The sequence below is a fragment of the Rana temporaria genome, chromosome 10, assembly GCF_905171775.1.
Source record: "Rana temporaria chromosome 10, aRanTem1.1, whole genome shotgun sequence".
NCBI lineage: Eukaryota > Metazoa > Chordata > Amphibia > Anura > Ranidae > Rana > Rana temporaria.
Window position 1 is genome coordinate 118,918,951 of NC_053498.1, and position 24,603 is coordinate 118,943,553.

At 43.1% G+C, this 24,603-nt stretch overlaps 1 protein-coding gene across 1 annotated transcript; it reads left to right on the forward strand.

Annotated features, from left to right (window-relative positions):
- The first annotated feature begins 864 nt into the window (after nucleotides 1-864).
- Nucleotides 865-22,918, forward strand: LOC120915513 (angiotensin II receptor associated protein). Its single transcript, XM_040326083.1, has 5 exons — nucleotides 865-1,076; nucleotides 9,534-9,568; nucleotides 13,112-13,223; nucleotides 16,458-16,674; nucleotides 22,187-22,918. Exons 1-5 carry the CDS (start codon nucleotides 1,050-1,052, stop codon nucleotides 22,291-22,293), a joined length of 498 nt encoding a protein of 165 aa, XP_040182017.1. The 5' UTR covers nucleotides 865-1,049; the 3' UTR covers nucleotides 22,294-22,918.
- The last annotated feature ends 1,685 nt before the right edge of the window (nucleotides 22,919-24,603 follow it).

Below are 24,603 nucleotides of genomic sequence, written 5' to 3' on the forward strand. Positions count from 1 at the left end.
GTACCATGTCCCCAGTCTGACATCTGTACCATGTCCCCAGCCTCTGACATCTGTACCATGTCCCCAGCCTCTGACATCTGTACCATGTCCCCAGCCTCTGACATCTGTACCATGTCCCCAGCCTCTGACATCTGTACCATGTTCCCAGCCTCTGACATGTGTACCATGTCCCCAGCCTCTGACATCTGTACCATGTTCCCAGCCTCTGACATCTGTACCATGTCCCCAGCCTCTGACATCTGTACCATGTCCCCAGCCTCTGACATCTGTACCATGTCCCCAGCCTCTGACATCTGTACCATGTTCCCAGCCTCTGACATCTGTACCATGTCCCCAGTCTGACATCTGTACCATGTCCCCAGCCTCTGACATCTGTACCATGTCCCCAGCCTCTGACATCTGTACCATGTCCCCAGCCTCTGACATGTGTACCATGTTCCCAGCCTCTGACATCTGTACCATGTCCCCAGCCTCTGACATCTGTACCATGTCCCCAGTCTGACATCTGTACCATGTCCCCAGCCTCTGACATCTGTACCATGTCCCCAGCCTCTGACATCTGTACCATGTCCCCAGCCTCTGACATCTGTACCATGTTCCCAGCCTCTGACATCTGTACCATGTTCCCAGCCTCTGACATCTGTACCATGTCCCCAGCCTCTGACATCTGTACCATGTCCCCAGTCTGACATCTGTACCATGTCCCCAGCCTCTGACATCTGTACCATGTCCCCAGCCTCCCTCCCTATCCATGCACCAGGCCCCCCTGCAGCCTTGGAGCAGTCCATGGAGTGAGTATATATTGCTCTGGGACAGGTCCGCTTTTATCGCCCTGATTGGTCGATGTGTGTGGGGTTCCTCCCCTCTATACACCTGTGGGGTTCGGTCATTCGGAGGTTCCGCAGTAGCTGCACAGGACGCCGTCTCCTAGCAACCCGCCGGGTTCACGTGACCGGCCAACCTCTTCCCCCTCAGCTCCTTGTCCGGGGATCGGGTCACATGACAGAGAGCCTCGCCCGCCCGCTGATCGCTGGACTCGGGGAGCCGAGATGGAGCTACCTGCTGTCAGCCTGAAGGTACCCGGATGGGGAATGGGGGGGAGGGGGCCGGTACTGGGGGGAGTACAGAGTTCGGGGAAAGTTTCTAGAAAGTTTAGAAGTCGGTGGGAACTCCGAGTGTACACAGAGGAGGAACTACACCGAGGAGGAAGAGGAAGGACGGGGGATAGACTGGGGCTGGGGGTGTAATATAAAGGGGGTGTATGTGAGGTATACACTGGGGGTGTAATATAAAGGGGGTGTATGTGAGGTATACACTGGGGGTGTAATATAAAGGGGGTGTATATGAGGTATACACGGGGGGTGTAATAGAAAGGGGGTGTATATGAGGTATACACTGGGGGTGTAATAGAAAGGGGGTGTATGTGAGGTATACACGGGGGGTGTAATAGAAAGGGGGTGTATGAGGTATACACTGGGGGGTGTAATAGAAAGGGGGTGTATATGAGGTATAAACTGGGGGTGTATATGAGGTATACACTGGGGGTGTAATATAAAGGGGGTGTATATGAGGTATACACTGGAGTTGTATATGAGGTATACACTGGGGGTGTATATGAGGTATACACGGGGGGTGTAATAGAAAGGGGGTGTATATGAGGTATACACTGGGGGTGTATATGAGGTATACACTGGGGGTGTAATATAAAGGGGGTGTATATGAGGTATACACTGGAGTTGTATATGAGGTATACACTGGGGGTGTATATGAGGTATACACGGGGGGTGTAATAGAAAGGGGGTGTATATGAGGTATACACTGGGGGTGTAATAGAAAGGGGGTGTATATGAGGTATACACGGGGGGTGTAATAGAAAGGGGGTGTATGTGAGGTATACACTGGGGGTGTAATAGAAAGGGGGTGTATATAAGGTATACACTGGGGATGTAATAGAAAGGGGGTGTATATAAGGTATACACGGGGGGTGTAATAGAAAGGGGGTGTATGTGAGGTATACACGGGGGGTGTAATAGAAAGGGGGTGTATGTGAGGTATACACTGGGGATGTAATAGAAAGGGGGTGTATATGAGGTATACACTGGGGATGTAATATAAAGGGGGTGTATATAAGGTATACACTGGGGATGTAATATAAAGGGGGTGTATATGAGGTATAAACTGGGGGTGTAATATAAAGGGGGTGTATATAGTGGTATGTACAGGTGGTATATTCTACAGCATTGGTTGTAAGCTATAAGGGGCCTCAAATGTGGCCCCTGACATCATTAAGGGCCACACATAACGTTCAATATATGGAATGCTGGAGAGGACTTTTTTTTATGTGTGATTTTGCTGTGTTTTTATACAGCGTTGTTGAACTTTGCCCTTTTTTTTATTAGCCAATAGAGAAAACTATCATCTGTTGCATTATTTGTTGCTAGGTATGTTAGCTTTTTCATTAGCTTTTATTTTCCCTCTCCCCCCCCCTTTTTTTTTTATTTATTTTTTTTATTTTATATATTTTTTTTTTTTTAATAATATAACAATATTATTATTATTTTATTATTCAGGGTAAAGGGTTAGTATTAGGTGCTGGAGTTATTTATTGTTTGTTTATTTTTTGTTAGGCCATAAAAAATAAATAAATACTATGTAATAATAAATAACCCATAAACCTGAGTGCCGGTTCACACAGGGGCGGCTTCAAAGTCATCCGACTCTGGTGGCGCCTTGTACAGCGCGACTTGCAAAAGGACTTCTGTATCGAAAGTCGGTGCAAGCCGCTCCAAAGTAGCACAGGAACCGTTTTCTAACTCGGAGCAACTTGAGTCGCTCCTATTAGATCGGTTCCATTGCAATGCACGGAGCGCGACTTGTTAGGCGGTTAAGTTGTCTGACAGGCAGGGCCGCCATCAGGGGGGTACAGGCAGTACACCTGTAAGGGGCCCGGAGGTCCCCAGGGGCCCAGATGGAAACCCCCTTTTTTTTTGTTTTTTGTTTTAGGGGTCCGGATGGCAACCCCCCTTTTTTTTTAATTTATTTTTTATATATTTTTTTCTTTTATTTTTTAATATATATATATATATATATATATATATATATATATATATATATATATATATATATAAAATTAAAGGGCTCAAAGGGCCCCATGTGGCAAACCCCCTTTTCTTTTTTCGTTTTTTTATAAATGTTTTTTTTTTTTTTTTTTAAAGGGCCCAGAGGTCCCCAGGGCCCTGGATGGCAACCCCCTTTATTTTATTTTTTATAAATGTTTATTTTTTTTTAATTTCAGGCGGCAGCACCCCCCCCCCCGGTTCTCTGCTCAAGGAGGGCCCATGCCTGAAGCTGTGTAAGGGGCCCCATAATTCCTGACGGCGGCCCTGCTGACAGGTGGCCCCTGTGTGAACCGGCACTTAAAACTAGAAAAGATACAATTTCTGGGGAAATTGTGCGACGTGGTCTTGCCTCCACCAATACTCCTGACTGGAGACAGTGCCCCTGGAGATGTAAATGTGATCCAACCGTGTGTTAATCCATTTCGATCCATTGCCCCATCAAAAACTGCCCCATCAAAAACTACCCCATCAAAATTGGTTGCTATGGACTTGTTGCTATGGACTTGTTGCTATGGACTGGTTGCTATGGATGGTTGCTATATGCAGAGCCAAAAAAAACAGAGCCATACCAGCTCACAGCTGTGTGGGAGGAGCTATAGAAAGCCCTCACAGCTGTGTGTATGAAGGTTTTTACCTCAGCGTCTCCTAGGAAACCAATGTAAACATATGCAAGCAGCCTCTAAGCAGAGCCAAGTTCCCTCAGCCTTGTGTGGGAGGAGCCAACTCACCTCACAGCTGTTTGTGAGGTGTTATTAAACTCCTCAGCGTCTCCTAGGAAACCAATTGTTTGGTTTGCAGGCTCTCTGTAAACACAGCAGAAATTGAGGATTTTTTTTTAATACTTGTCCTGTACAAAAGGTTGTATTTTAAAAACTATAAATCGTACAGCGAATATCGTTATATTGTGTGAATCACAAGACCCAGACCTACATTTTGATGTATAGTATGTCTCTGAAATATTAAAATTGAAAGCACAGTTGCAGTTTATATATTGTGCAAACATTTTTAGGGATTTTGATTTAAATTTCAATGGAAGTCAATGGAGGTCAGTGTATGGTGTATGTTGCAAACAAATTGTCATATTGTGAAAACGATTGGGACTATCGCTTAGCCGTGAACACGTGTAGTGGCAGCAGGGATAGCTGAACGTTTTGATATACGATTTGTGTAGGTCGGCTTGAAAATGAGGGAGTGGTCGCAGTTTACAAATCATGTCTTGATTTGTCAGTTTCTGACATTTCCACACTCTACCGCTCACCATTCATTCCTATGGGAAAATTTCGCCGCAAAAACGACGATATTTTGCGAACGATTCGACAAAACGTTCCACAAAGTAATAGCAACGCGATCGGGAACAATCCGCACATTTCGATATATTACTCGTCTATGTAGTGTAAAAACTGTGGGAGGAGTTAGGGTGGCAAATTTGGCTATAATAAGAATAATATATATGTGAGAGAACAGTAAGTGATCTTGCTATGCAACACCACTTAATAAATTCCTTGACACCCTAACACAAACTAAATAGGTCATTTAAATATTATTATTATTATTATTATTATATTTTTTTTTTGCTCAGGTTTGGAGGTTTATTATTGTTATTACTAATTTATTATTTTTTAAGGTTAGGGGTTAATTATTATTCATTCATGTATTATTAAAACTGAGCCCCAAACCCGGCCATTAAGCCCTGCGGCTTCACAGCCAGTTTTCTACTATGCATTTGCGAAGTGCGCTGTGCTTTCTGATTGGCCCTGCGGTGGTAGGAGGAGGAGGGGTCAAAAACAGGTATCCGCCAAATATGGCAGTGGACGGGGGAGAAAGCAAACAAGTGGAGCTTCCCCTTTTGGGTGGAACTCCACTTTCATTTACTTTATTTATGATGATTTTTAGTTATTTGTGTATTTTACATTTATTTTTTTTTATTTTTTTTTTTTTTTTTTTTTTTTTTTTGCATTTGCATTTGAGCAGAAAAATGCACAAATGGCTCATTTCCATTTGTTTCTATGGGAATAAAGACGCTCCAATATGTCCGATTTGAGCTACAAAAAAAGCTCCAGAACTTTTTGGAGCTTCAGGCGTTTGGCTTTATTTGACTTGGAGTGGATATGTGAACCTTCTCCATAGCGAATAATTGATTTTTTTAATTTTTTCTCCTTCAGCTTTTTGGAGTTGAAGGAGAAATGGGGCCTAATAGAGGAAATAAGGGTCAGAGTGTGTGGATATGATACATTGTTGCCTGGGGATATGCTGCAGAAGACAATACGAACCTTGGGAGATGTTACATGAGGCTAATAGAGATCAAAGTGGTTGTAAACGCTCAAGGTTTTTTTACCTTCACACATTCTATGCATAGAGGTAAAAAACCTCCTGTGTGCCCTCCTCCCCCAATACTTGCCTGAGCCCCATCGCGATCCAGCGATGTGCACAAGAGCCTCGGCTCGCCAGGGACTCTCCCTCCTCATTGACTGAGACAGTGTCAATTGCTGCCAGTGAGCCAATGAGAAGAGAGAGGGGGTGGGACTGAGTCACGGCTCTGTGTCTGAATGGATACGCAGAGCAGCGGCTAAGGTTCCCCCACAGCAAGCTGTTTGCTCTAGGGGGTACTTGGAAGGGAGGAGGGGCAGGGGACCCGAGAAAAGGAGAATCTGGTCTGCTCTGTACAGAACCATTACACAGACCAGGTAAGTATGACATGTTTGTTATTTTATAACAAAAAAGTTCCTTTAATTATCACTTCAATGCTAATACCCTAATCAATGTTCCTTCTGCAGACTGCTGAGGTCCAAGGGCCACATATCAAATACCAAAGGGCCACAGGTTGGGCATTGTGGGTTCCCCAGTAAGATGAGGCTCTTCTAGATGCAGAGTTTTGGTTCTCCTGTGTTATGAGGCTCCTCTAGATGCAAAGTATGGATTTCCTAGAGTTATGAGGCTCCTTTAGATGCAGGGTGTGGATACCCCAATATTATGAGGCTCCTTTAGATGTAAAGTGTGGATACCCCAATATTATGAGGCTCCTTTAGATGAAGAGTGTGGATACCCCAGGGTTTGACAAATTTGCTTGGAATCTAGGAGCCAGCTAAAAAAGTTAGGAGCCAGAAAACGCACCCCGTCCCGACGAGCTTGCGCGCAGAAGCGAACACATACGTGAGCAGCGCCCGCATATGTAAACGGTGTTCAAACCACACATGTGAGGTATCGCCGCGATTGTTAGAGCGAGAGCAATAATTCTAGCCCTAGACCTCCTCTGTAACTTAAAACATGCAACCTGTAGATTTTTTTAAACGTCGCCTATGAAGATTTTAAAGGGTAAAAGTTTGTCGGCATTCCACGAGCGGACGCAATTTTGAAGCGTGACATTTTGGGTATGAATTTACTCGGCGTAACCATATCTTTCACAATATAAAAAAAAATGGGGATAACTTTACTGTTGTCTTATTTTTTAATTAAAAAAAGTGTAATTTTTTTCCCAAAAAAGTGCGCTTGTAAGACCGCTGCGCAAATACAGCGTGGCAGAAAGTATTGCAACGATCGCCATTTTATTCTCTAGGGTGTTAGGATAAAAAATATATATAATGTTTGGGGGTTCTAATTAGAGGGAAGAAGATGGCAGTGAAAATAGTGAAAAATGACATTAGAATTGCTGTTTTAACTTGTAATGCTTAACTTGTAATACCAACGGCCACCACCAGATGGCGGCAGCTTACACATCTGGTGGTAATAACTTGTAATACCAACGGCTCACCACCAGATGGCGCCAGCTCACAAAAAAAACACTATTTCTAGTCGCCATGGCGACCTGGCGCCCGGGATTTGTCGATCCCTGGCATACCCCAATATTATGAGGCTCCTTCAGATGCAGGGTGTGGATTCCCCTATATTATGAGGCTTCTGCAAATGCAGAGTGTGGATTCCCCATTTATTTTGAGGCTCCTTTAGATGCAGGGTGTGGATACCCCTATATTTTGAAACACAGTCCATATGAGGGAGTCCATACAAAATTCTATTGCGGCAAAAACGCAGCCGTAAAATCAAGATTTTTACCGCGATTTTGAATTCGGGTCAATCACATCATGTGCTCGGTCTGCCACTCATCTGGTTCCAGGTCCTGGGATTGGCTGATCCTACAGGAGACGGATCTGTTTCAGGCTTCTTTTTAATCTGAAAAATGTGAGTTTGTTTGACACATTTTCTGTAATAAATCTTTGGAAAGTCTGTTTTCTCCCCTTTCTTTGGGGAGGGGGTTGGGTAGGCAGAGTTACATTGTGCAGAACTTCCGGGTCCCTTTCTGTCTATTTTCTGGAGAGGATGTCTGTCCTTGCTATACCATACATGCCCAGTATTTGGGTGACCAGTCCTCTCCCCCTCTTCCTTACCCCCAGAGATGATCCTCATATATGGAAGATCCATTGAGGTGTATGGAAGGAGAATGATGGTCGGGTTGGTGGGATCTCATGGAAGCAGACAGTCAGAACGCAGTCCGCTCAGCTGGAGACGTTGCTTGCTTCATGTATTTGTTTATATCCTCTGTCCTGGGCACTGTGCCTGTATGGGAGCGTGCCAGGAGTCGCCTGACTCCGCTGTCCGGGAATATAGTCACTCTGTAGAAATGTAGATCAGGGTTGTTCTAAAAAACATTGACTTGTTGAGAGAAATAATCTGTAAGAAATTGTAAATTAAAAATGTGAGTTTCACCTAAAAAGGCTGATATGTTGCCAACACCCCAAAAGTAGATTATTGAAAACAAAATACCCCCAACACAGGCGTGGGGCTTTAAAAGCATCTTAGAAGAAAATTAATGAAGATATATAGAACATTTCATAAGTTTATTAAGGTAATTGTTTAACCACTTGCCTACTGTGCGCATACACCCCCTTCCTGCCCAGACAAGATTTTAGCTTCCGGCACTGCGTCGCTTTAACTGACAATTGCGCGGCCGTGCGACGTGGCTCCCAAACAAAATTGACGTCCTTTTTTCCCCACAAATAGAGCTTTCTTTTGGTGGTATTTGATCGCCTGTGCGGTTTTTATTTTTTGGGCTATAAACAAAAAAAGAGCGACAATTTTGAAAAAAAAAACACAATATTTTTTACTTTTTGCTATAATAAATATCCAATTTTTTTAAAAAAAAATATATTTTTTTTTCTCAGTTTAGGCCAATACGTATTCTTCTACATATTTTTTGGGGGAAAAAAATCCCAATAACCTGGTTTGCGCAAAAGTTATATTGCCTACAAAATAGGGGACATAATGATTTTTTTTTTTTTACTAGGAATGGCGGCGATCTGCGTTTTTTTTTTTTTTTTTTTTTCGGGACTGCGACATTATAGCGGAAACTTTTGACACATTTTTGGGACCATTCACATTTATACAGTGAACAGTGCTATAAATATGCATTGATTACTGTATAAATGTGACTGGCAGGGAAGGGGTTAACCACTAGGGGGCGGGGAAGGGGTTAAATGTGTATCCTGGGTGTGTTCTAACTGTAGGGGGAGGGGGGTGACTGGGGGAGGTGACCGATCTGTGTCCCTAGGGACACAGGTTTACACACAGAGCTCCACGTCCCTGCTCAGTTACTGGGCAATCGCGGGTGCCCGGTGGCCATCGACTTTTTATTTAATCCACCCTGATTCTTCCATTTGTGAACTCGGGCAATGATGTTGGACGAGAAGACCTGGCTTTTCCACTATAATTCATCCCAAAGGTCTATCAGGTTGAGGTCAGGACTCTTTACAGGCCGGTCAAATTCCTCCACCCAAAACTCGCTCATCCATGTCTTTATGGACCTTGCTTTGTGCACTGGTCCAAATCATTTGGTGGAGGGGATTATGGTGTTTTTCAGGGGATGGACTTGGCCCCCTAGTTCCAGTGAAGGGAACTCTTAAGACCTCAGCATACCAAGATATTTTGGACAATTTCATGCTTCCAACTTTGTGGGAACATTTTACGGATGGCCCCTTCCTGTTCCAACATGACTGCACCCCAGTGCACAAAGCAAGGTCCATAAAGACATGAATGAGTGAGATCTTTGTGTGTTTCTTCCAGATCTCTGCAGTAATCCGGTGTGTACAGGAGCTTCCTGTAATAAAGACTGGTCACTGCTGCTCTCCCTACTTGTGCAGGGTCTCCGCTTCCTCCCGTAGTTTTATGTAGGGGGCCTGTAGTGGGTGGAGCCAACTTGGCCCCTCCCACAGAGTTGTTTCCTGCACATTCTATGTACAGCAGATGATGTCGCCACTACTTTTTACAAGGTAATGTCTAGGTTTGCAAAAGCCTTTGGTGCGCGCACAGTGGATTGTTATCATTTGTGACTATAGAGGAATATATTTGAGGTTTTTTTTTGTGCTTGGGGTTCAGCTTTGAATTCAGGTTCGGACAACAATAACTTTGTATCTCCTCTTCCCTCAGGCAATCATCTACGTGCATTGGCTGCTGACAATGTTGTAAGTATACATTCATGTAAGGCTGCATTCACACTTCAGCATTTTTAAATCGCAGGCAGATTTGGCGCGATTCTGCCCACCATTTCAAAGCGCCGAATAACAAATCGCGGGACTCCCATTTGAGATGTCAATCATCTAAAATCGCAGTGCGGGCATGCCGCCATTGTTGCGCGATAAATCGCACAAGACTATCAGATTGTACACAACAGAGAGTATTCAGTTTCTGATCACCTGAAACTCCTGCAATGCTCCGTGGTATTCAGAGACCATGTGATCTTTGCCTTGGCTTTAGGTCACATGAAGGCTCTTAACCACTTCTTGCCTGGCCAATAACATATTGACGTCCAGGAAGTGGTTCTGTTATCCTGACTGGGTGTCATATGATGTCCAACAGGATAACATACTGGTGTGCGCCAGTAGGGGCGCGCAGTGCGGCGTGTCAGTCTGATAATGCCACATCTCCGATCGTGATAAGGAGCCTCTGTCGGAGGCTTCTTACCACGTGATCAGCTGTGACCAATAACAGCTGATCATCGCGTGAACCAGGAAGTGCCAGTAAACGGCATTCCTCAGTTCGCGCTGACAGGGAGAGCCGATCGCCGGGGGGGTCTGTGCTGATAATCGGCACATTGATTATCAGCAAAGCCCCCTCAGATGTGCCAATCAATGCTCAGCAGTGTCCTCATAATAAAAGACTGTCAGTGCCCAGCAGTAACAAATCAGTGTCCATAAGTGCTGCATATCAGTGCCCATCAATTCTACATATCCGTGCCCGTCGGTGAAACAACATTTTAAGAAAAAAATATTTTTATCAAAAATTTTGGAATTTTTTTTTTTTTTTTTTTTAGTTTGTTTAGCAAACAATAAACCCCCCCAGAGGTGATCACACACCACCAAAAGAAAGCTCTATTTGTGAGAAGAAAATTATAAAAATGTTAGTTTGGGTACAATGTTGCATGACCGCGCAATTGTCATTCACAGTGCAACTGTGGTCCCAAAAATGTGTCTAAAGTGTCCGATGTGTCCACCATAATGTCGCAGTCACGAAAAAAAACGCTGATCGCCGCCATTACTAGTAAAAAAAAAAAAAAAAAATTAATAAAAATGCAATAAAACTATCCCTTATTTTGTAAACGCTATAACTTTTGCGCAAACCAATCAATAAACACTTATTGCAATTTATTTTTTTTACCAAAAAAAGTAGCATACGTATTGGCCTAAACCTGAAGGAAAAAAAAGTTTTTTTATATATTTTTTGGGGATATTTATTATAGCAAAAAGTAAAAAATATTGCATTTTTTTCAAAATTGTCGCTCTATTTTTGTTTATAGTGCAAAAAATAAAAAAACAGACGTGATCAAATACAACCAAAAGAAAGCTCTATTTGTGGGGAAAAAAGGACGCCAATTTTGTTTGGAAGCCACGTCGCACAACCGCGCAATTGTCGGTTAAAGCGACGCAGTGCCAAATCGCAAAAAGGGGCCAGGTCCTTTTACCTGCATAATGGTCCGGGTCTTAAGTGGTTAAAATGTCAGGTTTCCTCTTGGAGGCTCCCTTGCTGTAGTCTTCTCGCTGTTTTATATAGCTGACCACATAAGATGGACTTTGTCCGCTTACTGGACTTTGTTGGCCACCCGGGGTCTTCCCGGTATTACTTATTTTGTATTATATTTGACCCCACAGGGTTGCAATACTGCGTTAGGGCTTTCTATATAGGCCTGGAGAAGTAGAAATGCTTATCGTTATGCCCTTCCAGTTAAGAGAATTTTTCATGCATTAAATGAGTTACTCTAAATATACCTTGAATCTATTAAGTTACCTCTGAAGCTGAGGCGGATATTCAATATGTGTCTCTGGTATGCTGTTGTAACTTGCTTGACTCACGCCTTAAATTGTCAATGTCTAACTGTTGGTGTAATAAAGGAATTACAAAAAAAGTAATGTTTCTGTGATGTAAAAAAAATGATACGAAGATAAATCATTTCAGAACTGTTTCCACCTTTTAATGTGACCTATAAACTGTACAACTCAATTGAAAAACAAATTCAAATCTTTAAGGGGGGGAAAGTAAAAATAAAATAATGTGGTTGGAGAAGTGTGCACACCCTCTTATAACTGGGGATGTAGCTGTGTTCATAATTGGGCAATTACATTTAAAATAAAATAAAGTTCAGCTGTTCTAGTAGGTCTTTCCTGACATTTTTTTAGTCGCATCCTACAGCAAAAGCCATGGTCCTCAGAGAGCTTCCAAAGCATCAGATCTCATTGGTAAAAGGTATCAGTCAGGAGAAGGGTACAAAAGAGTTTCCAATGCATTAGATATACCATGGAACGCAGTGAAGACAGTTATCATCAAGTGGAGAAAATATGGCACAACAGTGTCATTACCAAGAACTGGACGTCCCTCCAAAATTGATGTAAAGACAAGAAGAAAACTGGTCAGGGAGGCTGCCAAGAAGCCTACAGCAATGTTAAAAGGAGCTGCAGGAATATCTGGCAAGTACTGGCTGTGTGGTACATGTGACAACAATATCCCGTATTCTTCATATGTCTGGGCTATGGGGTAGATGGGCAAGACTGAAGCCTTTTGTTACCAAGAAATACATCCGAGCCTGGCTAAATTTTTGCAAAAACACATCTGAAGTCTCCCAAAAGCATGAGGGACAATGTGATCTGATGAAACCAAGGTTGAACCTTTTGGCCATAATTCCAAAAGATATGTTGGGCGCAAAAACACTGCACATCACCAAAAGAACTCCATACCCACTGTGAAGCATGGTGGTGGCAGTATCAGGCTTTGGGGCTGTTTTTCTTCAGCTGGAACAGGGGCCTTAGTCAGGGTAGAGGAAATGATGAACAGTTCCAAATTCCAGTCAATATTGACACAAAACATTCAGGCTTCTGCTAGAAGGCTGAACATGAAGAGGAATTTCATCTTTCAGTATGACAATGACCCAAAGCATACATCGCAATCAACAAAGGAATGGCTTCACCAGACGAAGATTACATTTTTTGGAATGGCCCAGCCAGAGCCCAGACCTGAATCCCATTGGAAATCTGTGGGGTGATCTGAAGAGGGCTGTGCACTGACAGATTTGGAGTGTTTTTGCAAAGCGGAGTGGGCAAATATTGCCAAGTCAAGATGTGCCATGCTGATAGACTCATACCCAAAAAGACTGAGTGCTGTAGTAAAATCAAAGTATTAGTTTAAGGGTGTGCACACTTATGCAATCATAATATTATTATTATTATATATATTTTTTGTTTACTTCCCTCCACCTAAAAGATTTCAGTTATGTCCATAATGGACACCCCATCCTCATTGCATGTTCAGCCCTGTGTATGTTCAGCACCTGGCCCCACAGTGTCATTGGTTGTTATGGCATGGGTGTCCACCTGTATCCTAGAAACTAAGGCCAGGCCAGCACCCTAGCAACCAATGCCTGCCTGCATCCTAGAAACCTTTGGTAATGGAGGGGTTAATACCATAACATTCTGGAACATGACACATCCATTCATTGACAGAATTCTTGTATCTTGCAGGGCCTGCACTTTAATATGGCTGCCAAATGCCTATTACCTGTCTAATCTGACCGTCTTGGCTGTGGGCATCTGGGCAATTATCCAGCGGGACTCCGCTGACGCTATTTTTATGGTAAGGATGTTGGATTCAGCTCTTTTTAGTAGTTCTTGGTTGAAGAAAAGAAGTTGCGTTCATATCGGGTGTAAAGGCTTTGGTGAGGCCCACTATTTTGGGGACCCAAAGTTTAAGATCCATGAGTAAAAAGAGTGCCAAACCAAAGAGTCCAAGTGTCCAAAATCCTTTAATATCGAGTGTTTGCTTGTAACAAAACCGCATGGAGCTGCCAATGTGTTTTAGGGGTTCAGACACTCCCACGTCAAGAGAAACATCAACCACAAACCCCTCTTTCCCTCGTATTACCTTTTTGCTGCATTGACCTTCATTAACATACTCTCTTGCCTAGTGGATCCAGCATTGTCCTTCTGTAATCTGCCGCAAGCTGGGTCCTGCCCCTCTGACATCATAATGAGCCTGCCTTCCAGCAATAAGGGTTTACTTTAGTCTCGAACGTGGGGAACGGATCAATCTAGTTGAAGTGGAACTTAAGGCAAAACTTTTTTATTTTTATTTTGGATAGAGTAAGGGAGGGTTATAACCGGCCAGTTTTTGCCATCTGTGTGCCATTGGGGAGATTTCTCTTTACTTCCTGTCTCATAGCCGAAGCAGGAAATGAGAGGAAATCCCTGATTGACACTGGTGTCTAGCCACCTTTTTTTTTTTTTTTTTTTTTTTTCACACGTAAAAATCATTTTTAATTTTTTTTTTTTTTTTTTGCTAGAAAATGACTTGGGGGCCCCCCAAATATTGTATATTAAAGCAGAGGCCCCAGAGAAGAAAATTGGTGGGTTTTGCAATTTTGTATTTTGCACAGTATTTTCACAGTTTCTTTTTAAATACAATTTTGGGAAACCATAAACTGTTTTGAATTTTAATGCAAAAAAACTCAATACATAACCCAATTTTGTAAAATATAAAAGATGATTTTACGCTGAGTAAATAGATACCCCCCAAACATGTCGCGCTTTAAAATTGCGCATGCCTTTTCGATGGCGACAAACAACGTAAGTTTTACTATCCATAGGAGACGCTTTAAAAGCCTTTACAGGTTACCACTTTAGATTTACAGAGGAGGTCTAGTGCTAGAATTACTGCCCATGATCTGACATTTGCCGCGACATATTTGGGATGATCGTTGTCTGTGTACGAGGCAGATGTGCGCCTTTTCCTTTGCACGCTAGAGGTTTTTTTTCACTTGTATTGCTGTCACAAGGAATGTAAACGTCCTTGTGACAGGTACTCTTTATGGAGGGATCTGGGGTCTATAAGACCCCAAATCCCTCCTCTGCCCTTTAAAAGTATTCAAAACGCCAAGATTTATTTTTTTATTTTAATTCTTTTGATCCTTAAAAATGGTCCTGTTGACATTCGGGTAAACTGGAAGTGATGTCATGTCATCACGAGACATGCCAGTTTGTAGCTCGGGTCCCGGCGGGACAGGAGAGCCCACACAGTTGGCCCCATGGAAGGCGGCTTTCCTCTTTATGCAAGTAGCGGTGCATAGCTGTGCACCGCCACCTTCACCCATTCATGTTTGTGGGCAGTTGTATGCAGCATCAGAACATCCCATACACCAAAAGATGAGGTATGTTTACACCGTACAGGCAAATGCACCCTTGTGCATGTCTCTAATCGCATATTTGCATGTAGTTCTCCAATCTCTTTAAAAAGAAAAAAAAAATATTAAAATATTTTTTTTTTTTATTATTATTATGATTTTTTTTTTTTAACATACTGCCACCAGTCAGTGCCCCTGATCACCACCACACCAGTTTTATGATGATGCTGTACTGCACTGGTATGTAATATATATATATATATATATATATATATATATATATATATATATATATATATATATATATACATACATACATACATACATACATACATACATACATACATACATACATACATACATACATACATCATTTTTTTTTTTTTTTTTTTCAATTTAAATATAATTATTTAATTTGGGTAGTGTTGCATGAATGTGTGACAGCGCTGAAAGCTGAAAATTGGCCTGGGAAAGATGGGGGTGAAAGTGCCCAGTATTGAAGCTGGCCATAAAGTGGAAAAACATTTATTGAAACATTTTTGTTTTAAGAATGTTGGTTTGATTTTTGGAATCATAAGTGGGGTCATATGGTTTTCAGCCACAGTGACAAACACATTTCTAACAGTGAATGTGGTATTTGGAAAATTGTTAAAATGAAGTAAATGAATGTACTAGTGTATGAGTATGACCAGCTTTAGTTCTTTGGTCTGGCACACTCATTGGACTTTTTACACATGGATCTTTGTGGTAGGATTGATTTTTAGTATCGGTCCATCCTAAACTGATATTTGTGGGGTTTTTTTTGTTTTTTTTTATCTCTTCTTTACATTGTCTGTAGGGTAAGGTGAAAGAGAAGTCTACCAAATAAACTGATAAATGCTAGCAGTTAGCGGGGGGGGGGGGGGGAGATGCTGGGAAACAGATCTCAAGAGATTCTGGAAGGCAGTTGGTGATAAAAGTGAATTATTATCTTTGGAAGATCTGACCCTTTTAAAGGGGTTGTAAAGGTAAAACCAATTATTCCTAAATAGTTTCCATTACCTTAGTGCAGTCCTCCTTCACTTACCTCATCCTTCCATTTTGCTTTTAAATGTCCTTATTTCTTCTGAGAAATCATCACTTCCTGTTCTTCTGGCTGTAACTCCACACAGTAATGCAAGGCTTTCTCCCTGGTGTGGAGTGTCATGCTCGCCCCCTCCCTTGGACTACAGGAGAGTCAGGACGCTCTCTACGTTGCAGAGAAAGGAGCTGTGTGTTAGTGGGTGTCCTGACTCTCCTGTAGCCCAAGGGAGGGGGCGAGCATGACACTCCACACCAGGGAGAAAGCCTTGCATTACTGTGTGGAGTTACAGACAGAAGAACAGGAAGTGAGGATTTCTCAGAAGAAATAAGGACATTTAAAAGCAAAATGGGAGTCCTGCTGTGGGCGATAGCCATTGGGCTGACTCTTTACCCCTGCACATTTATGACTGTTCTTCGATTGTAACACTTCATGTTATTTGTTTTATTTGTTAAAATACCAATAAATATATTTTCAACTCTAAAAGCAAAATGGAAGGATGAGGTAAGTGAAGGAGGACTGCACTAAGTAAAGGAAGCTGTTTAGGAAAAAGAAAAATGGTACCTTTTACAACCCCATTTAAGGGGATTTACATGAGCATTGCTAATTGGCTGACTTTTTTTATTTGCAGTTTCTGGCTGGTCTGATCACTACAGTGGTATTGGACATTTTACTCCTCGCTCTGTACTACGCAGGCGCCGAAGAAACAACCGAGAAGTTGGTCACCAGGGACTTGTTCCGATTTAGCGCTGGAATGGCCATATTAAGTCTATTGTTGAAGCCATTGTCGTGTTTCTTCGCATATCACATGTACGTGGAGCGTGGAGGAGAGTGCAATTTCAGCATAGGTATGGAGGACCCTGCTCTGCTGGAGGTCTAACTCTCCTCTCCTGAAATACTCTGCACTGCTGGAGGACTCTGCTCCTTTCTCTATCTAATTCTATTCTGCTGGAGGACTCTGCTCCTTTCTCTATCTAACTCTCCTCTCCTGAAATACTCTGCACTGCTGGAGGACTCTGCTCCTTTCTCTATCTAATGCCCTATACACACAATCAGAATTTCCGTCGGGATAAACTCAGACGGATTTTTCTGACGGAATTCCGTTCAAGCTGTCTTGCATACACACGGACACACCAAATTCCGACCGCCCAAAACGCGGTGACGTACAACGCTACGACGAGCCGAGAAAAATTAAGTTCAATGCTTCTGAGCATGCGTGTTTTTTTTTTTCTCCGTCTGCAAATTCCAAACGTCTGTGTGAAACTCAATCAAAATTTATTTTTTTCATTTGGGGGAAAAAGAGAGAACATGTTCTCTTTCTAAACTCAGATGGAAAAAAGTCAGATTGGGCACACACACGGTCGGAATATCCGATGAAAAAATTCCATCTGACTTTTTTTCATCGGAAATTCTGATCATGTGTACAAGGCATTACTCGCCTCTCCTGAAATACTCTTCACCACTGGAGGATTCTTTCCATTGTCTTCCATCTTGCCTTCCTTTCTCCGCACACATCTTCCCTCCCTCTCGGCTCTTCATTTGTTATGTGTTGTCATGCACTGATTTTGCTGTTATAACGTTTTTTGTTTAAACTGCTTCCATGTGTTCTTTATCAGTGTGGTGGGTTGAGTTTGGCCATGGGATACACTGAGTGTAGTTGATAAGCGTATAGTTGATAAGTTACTCTGGTCTAGTGAAAGGGGCTGTGCTGGGTTCTTTGTCACTCTGTCATCACTTCCTACAAGGCTGACTGACCTCTACTTACTGTGCGCTGAAATATTCATGTCTGCTACTACAGCACAGAACACGATTGCTCAATCCCTGTCCTCTGATCTGCTTCTTGTAATTACACCCTCTGAATAAACCCTGGCAGCTTTTAAAAAGATTCCCAAATATGACTTAAAATGTAGGGGCTAAGACAGTCTGGTAAGGGCTTTTCACTGCTAAAAGAGCAGCCCGGCACCAGTACAGAGTGCATTCTCCTTTTCCCTTTTGGATTTAATGTCTGTGTTCTATGACTCAATTAATGTGTTTCAAACACTCTCTGTTGGCACCCCAAAACTATGGGTGGTAACCCCTGCCACACTGTTGTCCACGTGCCCACTTCCCCTGTATCTCCGGCACATCAGCCAGCTTCTTGCAAGGTTCAGGGTTCTTTCCTCCTTACTGGTGCCATATGGTGACCGGGTCATTGGTTGCCATTACTCCTTCCTGCTTCAGCAGTTGGTTTGTGAGTATCCATAACTGGGAATTTCCTCAGTTTGCACACTGTTAGTATGGCAGATCATAAACACAAGGTTACCGGTCCTGCAAGACTTTCCAGCATATGATCCACTAACTGATCCAAGGAATTGTACAGTGTACAATCTATAACAAACTGATACTGATTGCCCAGATCACCATCCCGTGCTTGAGTATGTGCATTTAATGGCATCCTCTGTAAGACCCCTTTCACACTGAGGGGGCGTTTTGCAGGCGCTATAACGGTAAAAATAGCGCCTGCAAACCACCCTAAAACAGTTGCTCCATTCACTCCAGTGTGAAAGTCGAGGGCTTTCACACTGGAGCGGTGCGCTGGCAGGGCGTCAGAAAAAGTCCTTCTTTGGAGCGCATTAGGAGCGGTGAACTCGCTGCCCCTAATGCGCTCCTGCCCATTGAAATCAATGGGCAGCGCCGCCGTACCGCCGGCAAAACGCCACAGTAGCGAAGCATTGTGGCCAGTTTTAACCCTTTTTCGGCAGCTGGCGGGAGTTAAAAGCGCCCCGCTAGTGGATGAAATGCGCCGCATATCCGACGGTAAAGTGATGATAAAAATAGCGGCGTTTTACCGCCGACGCTCAGGGCGGCATAGTCTAACTCCTTCAGGTTATCTGCATTGACCAGGTAGAAATTTTCTGCAACTGTGAGTATGGGGAAAAATGTCATCCATGTTTGCTCACTCAGAACACAAGAGTCAGGGGCATGCTCCCATGGTCTTTCCTCCTCCACAAGTCAGCCCTGGAACTGACTCACTTGGAGTATTTAGGCCTCAATCTGGATACTGCTCTGTTCAAGGGGTTTCTTCTGCAGGAACATCTGTTAGTCTACCCCTCCACATTTGCATGAGGGTTTTGGGGCTTGATGGTCGCTTTCTTCAAAGCAGTTTTATATGCCAAATTCCACTCCAGTTTGTTGCAACTCAACATTCTGGCTGAGTTGGACAAGAAGACACATTCTCTGAATCCAGCATGATCACCTTTCCTCCCCTGAAACGCATAACTCCACAGGTTCTAGGGGAGGGTGTTCTGGGGATACTCCTTGCATTGAACTGACTCGGGTTGATGTGGTTCTTCTTGGACCTCATCACTCCTTACACTTTGCGTAGGCTCACCCAAATTGCCTGCATCTTCCATCCCAAGGACTGGTTTATCACACCTCTTCTGAATTGCTGGCTGTTGAAGCCCAGGTTCTAAAAGTCAGGGGCTTACCTGATTCTATTATCCGTACTCTTCTTAAAACTAGGAAGTAAACTGATCGCACCTGGAAAGCATATTTCTTATGGTGCAAAATAATTAAGAAGCTTCCATCGTAAGATGTACTTCGAGGGACAAACTCTGTCTTCGGCCTATAACAACATTTGGCATCGAGTCAAATTTCCACCCTGGCAATTCTTTCACAGACCACTTCTTTCATTGAGAGCCTTTGTACAGGGTGTCGCTCACCTTGTCCCTCCTGTACGTTCCACAGTGATGCCATGGGCTCTCAACCTAGTTCTGGCAGCCCTTCAGAAACTGCCCTTGTAACATCTTCAGGATATTCCTCTCAATACTCTTCCTGATTGGATGGCCTCAACCAGTAAAGAACCTTTTCTTGTGCTACACAGATATGAGGTTGTCTTGAGGCCACATGGCCCTCTCCTTTTCAAGTGGTTTCTTCCTTTTTGCCTTAACCAGGACATTTTCCCCTATCCCTCTGTCCTACTAGAAGACTTTCCGGAGAGATTTCCCTCCATCACCTAGACTTTGTATGTGCTGTACTTTTTAGACAGACTTGACTCTTTTTGTCATACGTAAGAGTCTCTGTGATGGACAGTAATGTGCCATGGACAGACGTACACCAGGAGTGAAGTGAGACGGCGCTGAGAACGCCACTGTCTGTTTTATGCACTTGTTTTATTTATCGCCTGTAAGCGCATTTTTATCCTAATAAATGCTCCTTAAGCTTTAATACTACACTATTGGAGGCCCTCTCTTCTGTCCCTTTTGTTCCCGGGTACGGAGTCCTTTTAGGTACTAAAGGGAGACTCGTTAAGGCTTTGACTATCCGGACCGTGAGACACTCGGGAAGTCCATGGGATAGTGTATACATGTGGATACATCTCTGATTGTACCGCTGATTTGATCCATTGGTGAGGTGAGAGTTCTGGGAGACCAGATTGAAGTCTTTTTGGTGCAGTTTCTCATTCCTCTCTGGGATTGGTGGACATCTATTCTTCTCCTTTAGTAGTAGTGTTGACTGCCACTTGACTCATGGACTTTATTTGTTTTTACACCATTTGACTTATTTGGACACCTCTAGCACTTCATATATTTATATATTTTTGGTCACTATAATTATATATTATTTGGTCACTATATGATTATATATGTTTTATATTTTGCGCAACAACCTTATTCCATTTATCCATTTCTCTGTGATGGACAAGTCTGTTTCCCCTTCCACCATCTCTAGTTGGATTTTCCAACTCTTCATTCAAGTGTATAAACCCAAAGACCGGTTCTTTTCTTTCCTGTTAAAGCACACTCTACTAGATCAGTTAGTGCTTTGTGGGCTTTTCAGCATCAGACATCTTTCTCCAGTTGGATTTTCAAGCCAAATATGATGCCAACTTAAAGGGGTTGTTAAGGTTTGTTTTTTATTTTCTAAATAGGTTCCTTTAAGTGCATTGTTGGTCCACTTACCCTTTCCTCCAATTTCCCTTCTAAATGTTCTTTTTCTTTGTCTGAATTTCTCACTTCCTCCTCAGTAAGCTTGCCCCCATCATCAGAGCCGTTCTGGCTGGGGGTTAGTCAGCGTGCTCGCCCCCTCCCTTGGGACTACATCCTACATGCTGTGTTCACAGTGTCTCCCCCGCAGGGATGTAGTCCCAAGGGAGGTGACGAGCACACTGACTAACCCCCAGCCAGAACGGCTCGGATGATGGGGGGAAAGCTTACTGAGGAGGAACAGGAAGTGAGAAATTCAGACAAAGAAATAAAACATTTAGAAGGGAAATCGAAAGGAAAAGGTAAGTGAACCAACAATGGAACCCATTTAAAAAAATAAAAAACAAACCTTTACAACCCCTTTTTAAATCATAAGGTTCTTCAAGTGGCACTGTAAGCTTTATTGAGCCCAATCTCTCAAAATTACTTCTACCCTGTGTTGCTTAATGAGCTCCATGAAGAGGATTTTGCAGTAAGTCAAAAATGTTGTTATTTGAGCTTGGTAAAAATATGTGATTTATGGCCGGCTATTGTTTGGGTCTTATTTGATGGTCCTATGCAGTAAGTGGTTCTACGGGGTTGGCATGCGCTCCATAAAGATGGGCAGCGAATTGCATAATGTGCCTGTGACAAGGCCATGCGCTCGTTTTTACCTCTGCGGCACTGGAAGGTGTGGAGATATCTGGGTGAGAGGAATGAAGTTTTCAATGAGCATAGCCACCACCAGCTCAAGAGACACTTTTAATTCATTGTAAATACTGACCCTGGTGCTGATTTTAAAAGATTTCACTAAACTTAAGGTTTAAGGGCAGAAGGGGAAGAAGGCATTCATTAGGGCTGTTTGGGTAAACTATAAGATTTATTAATTATTTCTTTTACTTAACCACTTTCTTTAACATCATACCGTATACGGATTGAAGCTCATCCCTTTGATTGTTGATGAGGGAAAAAACAAACCAGATACAAAAATATTAAGGCTTGTTTACACTAGCAGCGGTCACTGGTACCACTCTGAAAAACGTTGCACAGTGTTTATAAACACAGTGTCAGTCCATTTTTTGTTAAATAAGCAGCTTCTACAGCGCCTGTATTTATACAGAAACTCCCAGCTATCATTTTGACAACCAGAAATTGCTGGCAAGTGCAGAGTGAAAGCAGTAGGAGGGGTCCCTGTTTACCGATTTTTTTTTTTTTTTTTTTTTTTTTTGGCTGTGTGTAGCATACCCAGTGTCCACAACTGGCTAAACACTTTAGCTCCCCTGCCAGGAATGCTGGACCATCCTGGGCTTCTGCTGTTGTGGTGACTACAGTCATTTTACTGTATACTCTTGTTAACAAATGTGAATAATTTGGATCTTTCCCACTAATTTTAGTCTTTTTCATTGTCTCTGCTCAGTGTCCTCGGGGTTTATCTCTGGGTCACGAGATCGAAGTACATACCAGACGATCGATCACACAGAAGGATCTGCCGACCCAGAGAACAAGATGCCCTCCCGGTACTAAGGGTGGAAATGTGTGCGCCCACCTGCCTTCTCCACACAAGGAAGAAGACGACACTTGTGGGTGGTCAGAAGTGGCAAAAGCGTCTTCTATAAAGGCCACTGCATGGCGATTGTCTCCCTGACTGTCTGTCTGTTACTAGGTCAGCAGGGAAATGTGTGTGTGTGTGTGTGTGTGTGTGTACAGGTCTATATGTACGGCGAATCAAATGTGCTGCAATACCCCCTTAAATGTGATTTACCTCCAGTGTGTGCTACATTACTGCCTTCACTTTGACATAGACTGTTTATATTAAAAAAATAATATATATGTAAATGATTTGATTTATTTAAGACCAAATTATATATAAAGGGAAATTTATTGTTAGATTTTTTTTTTTACTTTTTTGGACTTAAATTATATAAAGCCCTAATGATTCAGTTTAAATCAGTTAAACACATTCCAGGTCCCTCTAAAACAAAAAGGTCTGCAAGGCGAAGGGCTCGTTCCGTTCCATACATGCAGGAAAACTATTTGGAAAACCGTGCAGATTTCACTTGCAGAGACATCTGTGCATAAAAACATCAGTTTTCACGTGCGTCCGTAATTTGCCCTTTTCACACAAATGTTGATGTCAGTTTTTTTTTTTTTTTGTGCAGAAAACTGCATACAAGTTGATTCCTGTGCAGAAAAGATCTGCAGGTTATACCAATGTGGTGGTGTGACGAGGGCACAAAGGGAACGTGCCCTTCAGAACGTGTGCAGAAAAACTGATGTCTCTGCACCATGGTGTGAACAAGGCCTTGCTGTTTTCTAAAAACAGACAAAGCATGAGATGAAAAGCCTGTCCTCTGCCAGCATGTTACAGAAAAAGAGCCCTTGTTCTCTGTGTGGAAGGAGTGGCCACTCTGCAGACTTCCAACACGCCACCCTGCTGAACGAGAGCTAAATTTTTCCAATCAACAAAGCTCATGTTCCCTTCTGAATGGAAAGCTCTAGCTCTGAGTCAGCACAGGGCATGTTGGGCCTTTGCAGAGAGACCACTGCTTCCGTACAGACAGCAGGAGTCATTTTCTACAGGCTGCTCAGGTTGTGGCGGCTTTAAAAAAAAAACAAAAAAAGCTGTAAAACTTTAAACCACTTCTGTTTGGATGCACCTGGAAAGTGGTAACCTGAATAAACTTTAAATAAAGTTCAGTTGGACTTTAAGGGAAGCCGCAGCATATTTTCAGCGGCTGTGTTTTGAGAACTTGGCTAAAAATCTTTAAGCTGTATGTATGTATGTATATATGCTTCTGCTGGGCGGGTGGGCTCTCATGCCAAGCCACTGCACACATATACGTCCATGGGGGAAACGGCTTTTCCATTCTGAGAGTGTGCTCACTGCAAGTTTTCAGCCCAGTAACTAAGCTGTCACGGGTAGTTCCTGATGCATACTCGTGATTGGTAGGTTTCAGTCATGTGACAGCCAATCTCAGCGGTCTCACGACTGGAAAAAACATCTCTGTCTCCTGACTTTTTTAGTTCCTTTTAAAGGGTCGGGTTGCATCAGTGGAAAGGTGTTAAAGTGATGTTCACAATTTTTTTATTCTCTTACGGTTCCACATTTTGGAGTGTTGTATTTCATACATGCCCTCTTGATTCCATGGGGTTGATGTACTAAAACTGGAGCACTCAGAATCTGGCGCAGTTGTGCAAGGTAGCCAATCCGCTTCTAACTTCAGCTTGTTCAATTAGACCCCTTTCACAATGAGCCGCCCATAGCGTCGGCGGTAAAACTCTGCTATTTTTACCGCCGACGCTATGGTCGCATTTTCGGCCGCTAGCATGGTGGTTCTACCCCCCCGCTAGCAGCCGAGAAAGGGCTGAAGCAGCTGATTGCGGGCGGTATAGCCACGCTGTCTCATTGATTTCAATGGGCAGCAGCGGTGGAGGAGCGGTAAACACACCACTCCAAAGTTGCGGCCAGCAGGACTTTTTTTACCGTCCTGCTAGCGCAACGTTCCAGGGTGAAAGCCCTCGGGCTTTCACACTGGAGACAATGGAGCAGCTGTTTGAGGGCAGATTGCAGGCGCTATTTTTAACGCTATAGCACCTACAATACGCTCCAGTGTGAAAGGGGTCTTAAAGGGGTTGTGAACCCTTGTTTTTTTGTTTTTTTTATCTTAATGGCACCTATGCATTAAGATGAAAAAACTTCTGACAGTGACTGGCCTCCCAGCCCCCCCCCCCCGTTTTACTCACCTCCTGTAATTCCCATGGCGGAGACGCACTCTTCCTCTCAGCCCGGGGTTCTCGGCTCTTGATTGGATAGATTAATAGCAGTGTAGCCAT

Coding starts and splice junctions, on each gene's coding strand:
- LOC120915513 (XM_040326083.1), top strand. CDS start 1,050: ATGGAGCTACCTGCTGTCAGCCTGAAG. Junction 1,077..9,533: donor TACCTGCTGTCAGCCTGAAG/GTACCCGGATGG, acceptor CTCTTCCCTCAG/GCAATCATCTACGTGCATTG. Junction 13,224..16,457: donor CCGCTGACGCTATTTTTATG/GTAAGGATGTTG, acceptor TTTTATTTGCAG/TTTCTGGCTGGTCTGATCAC.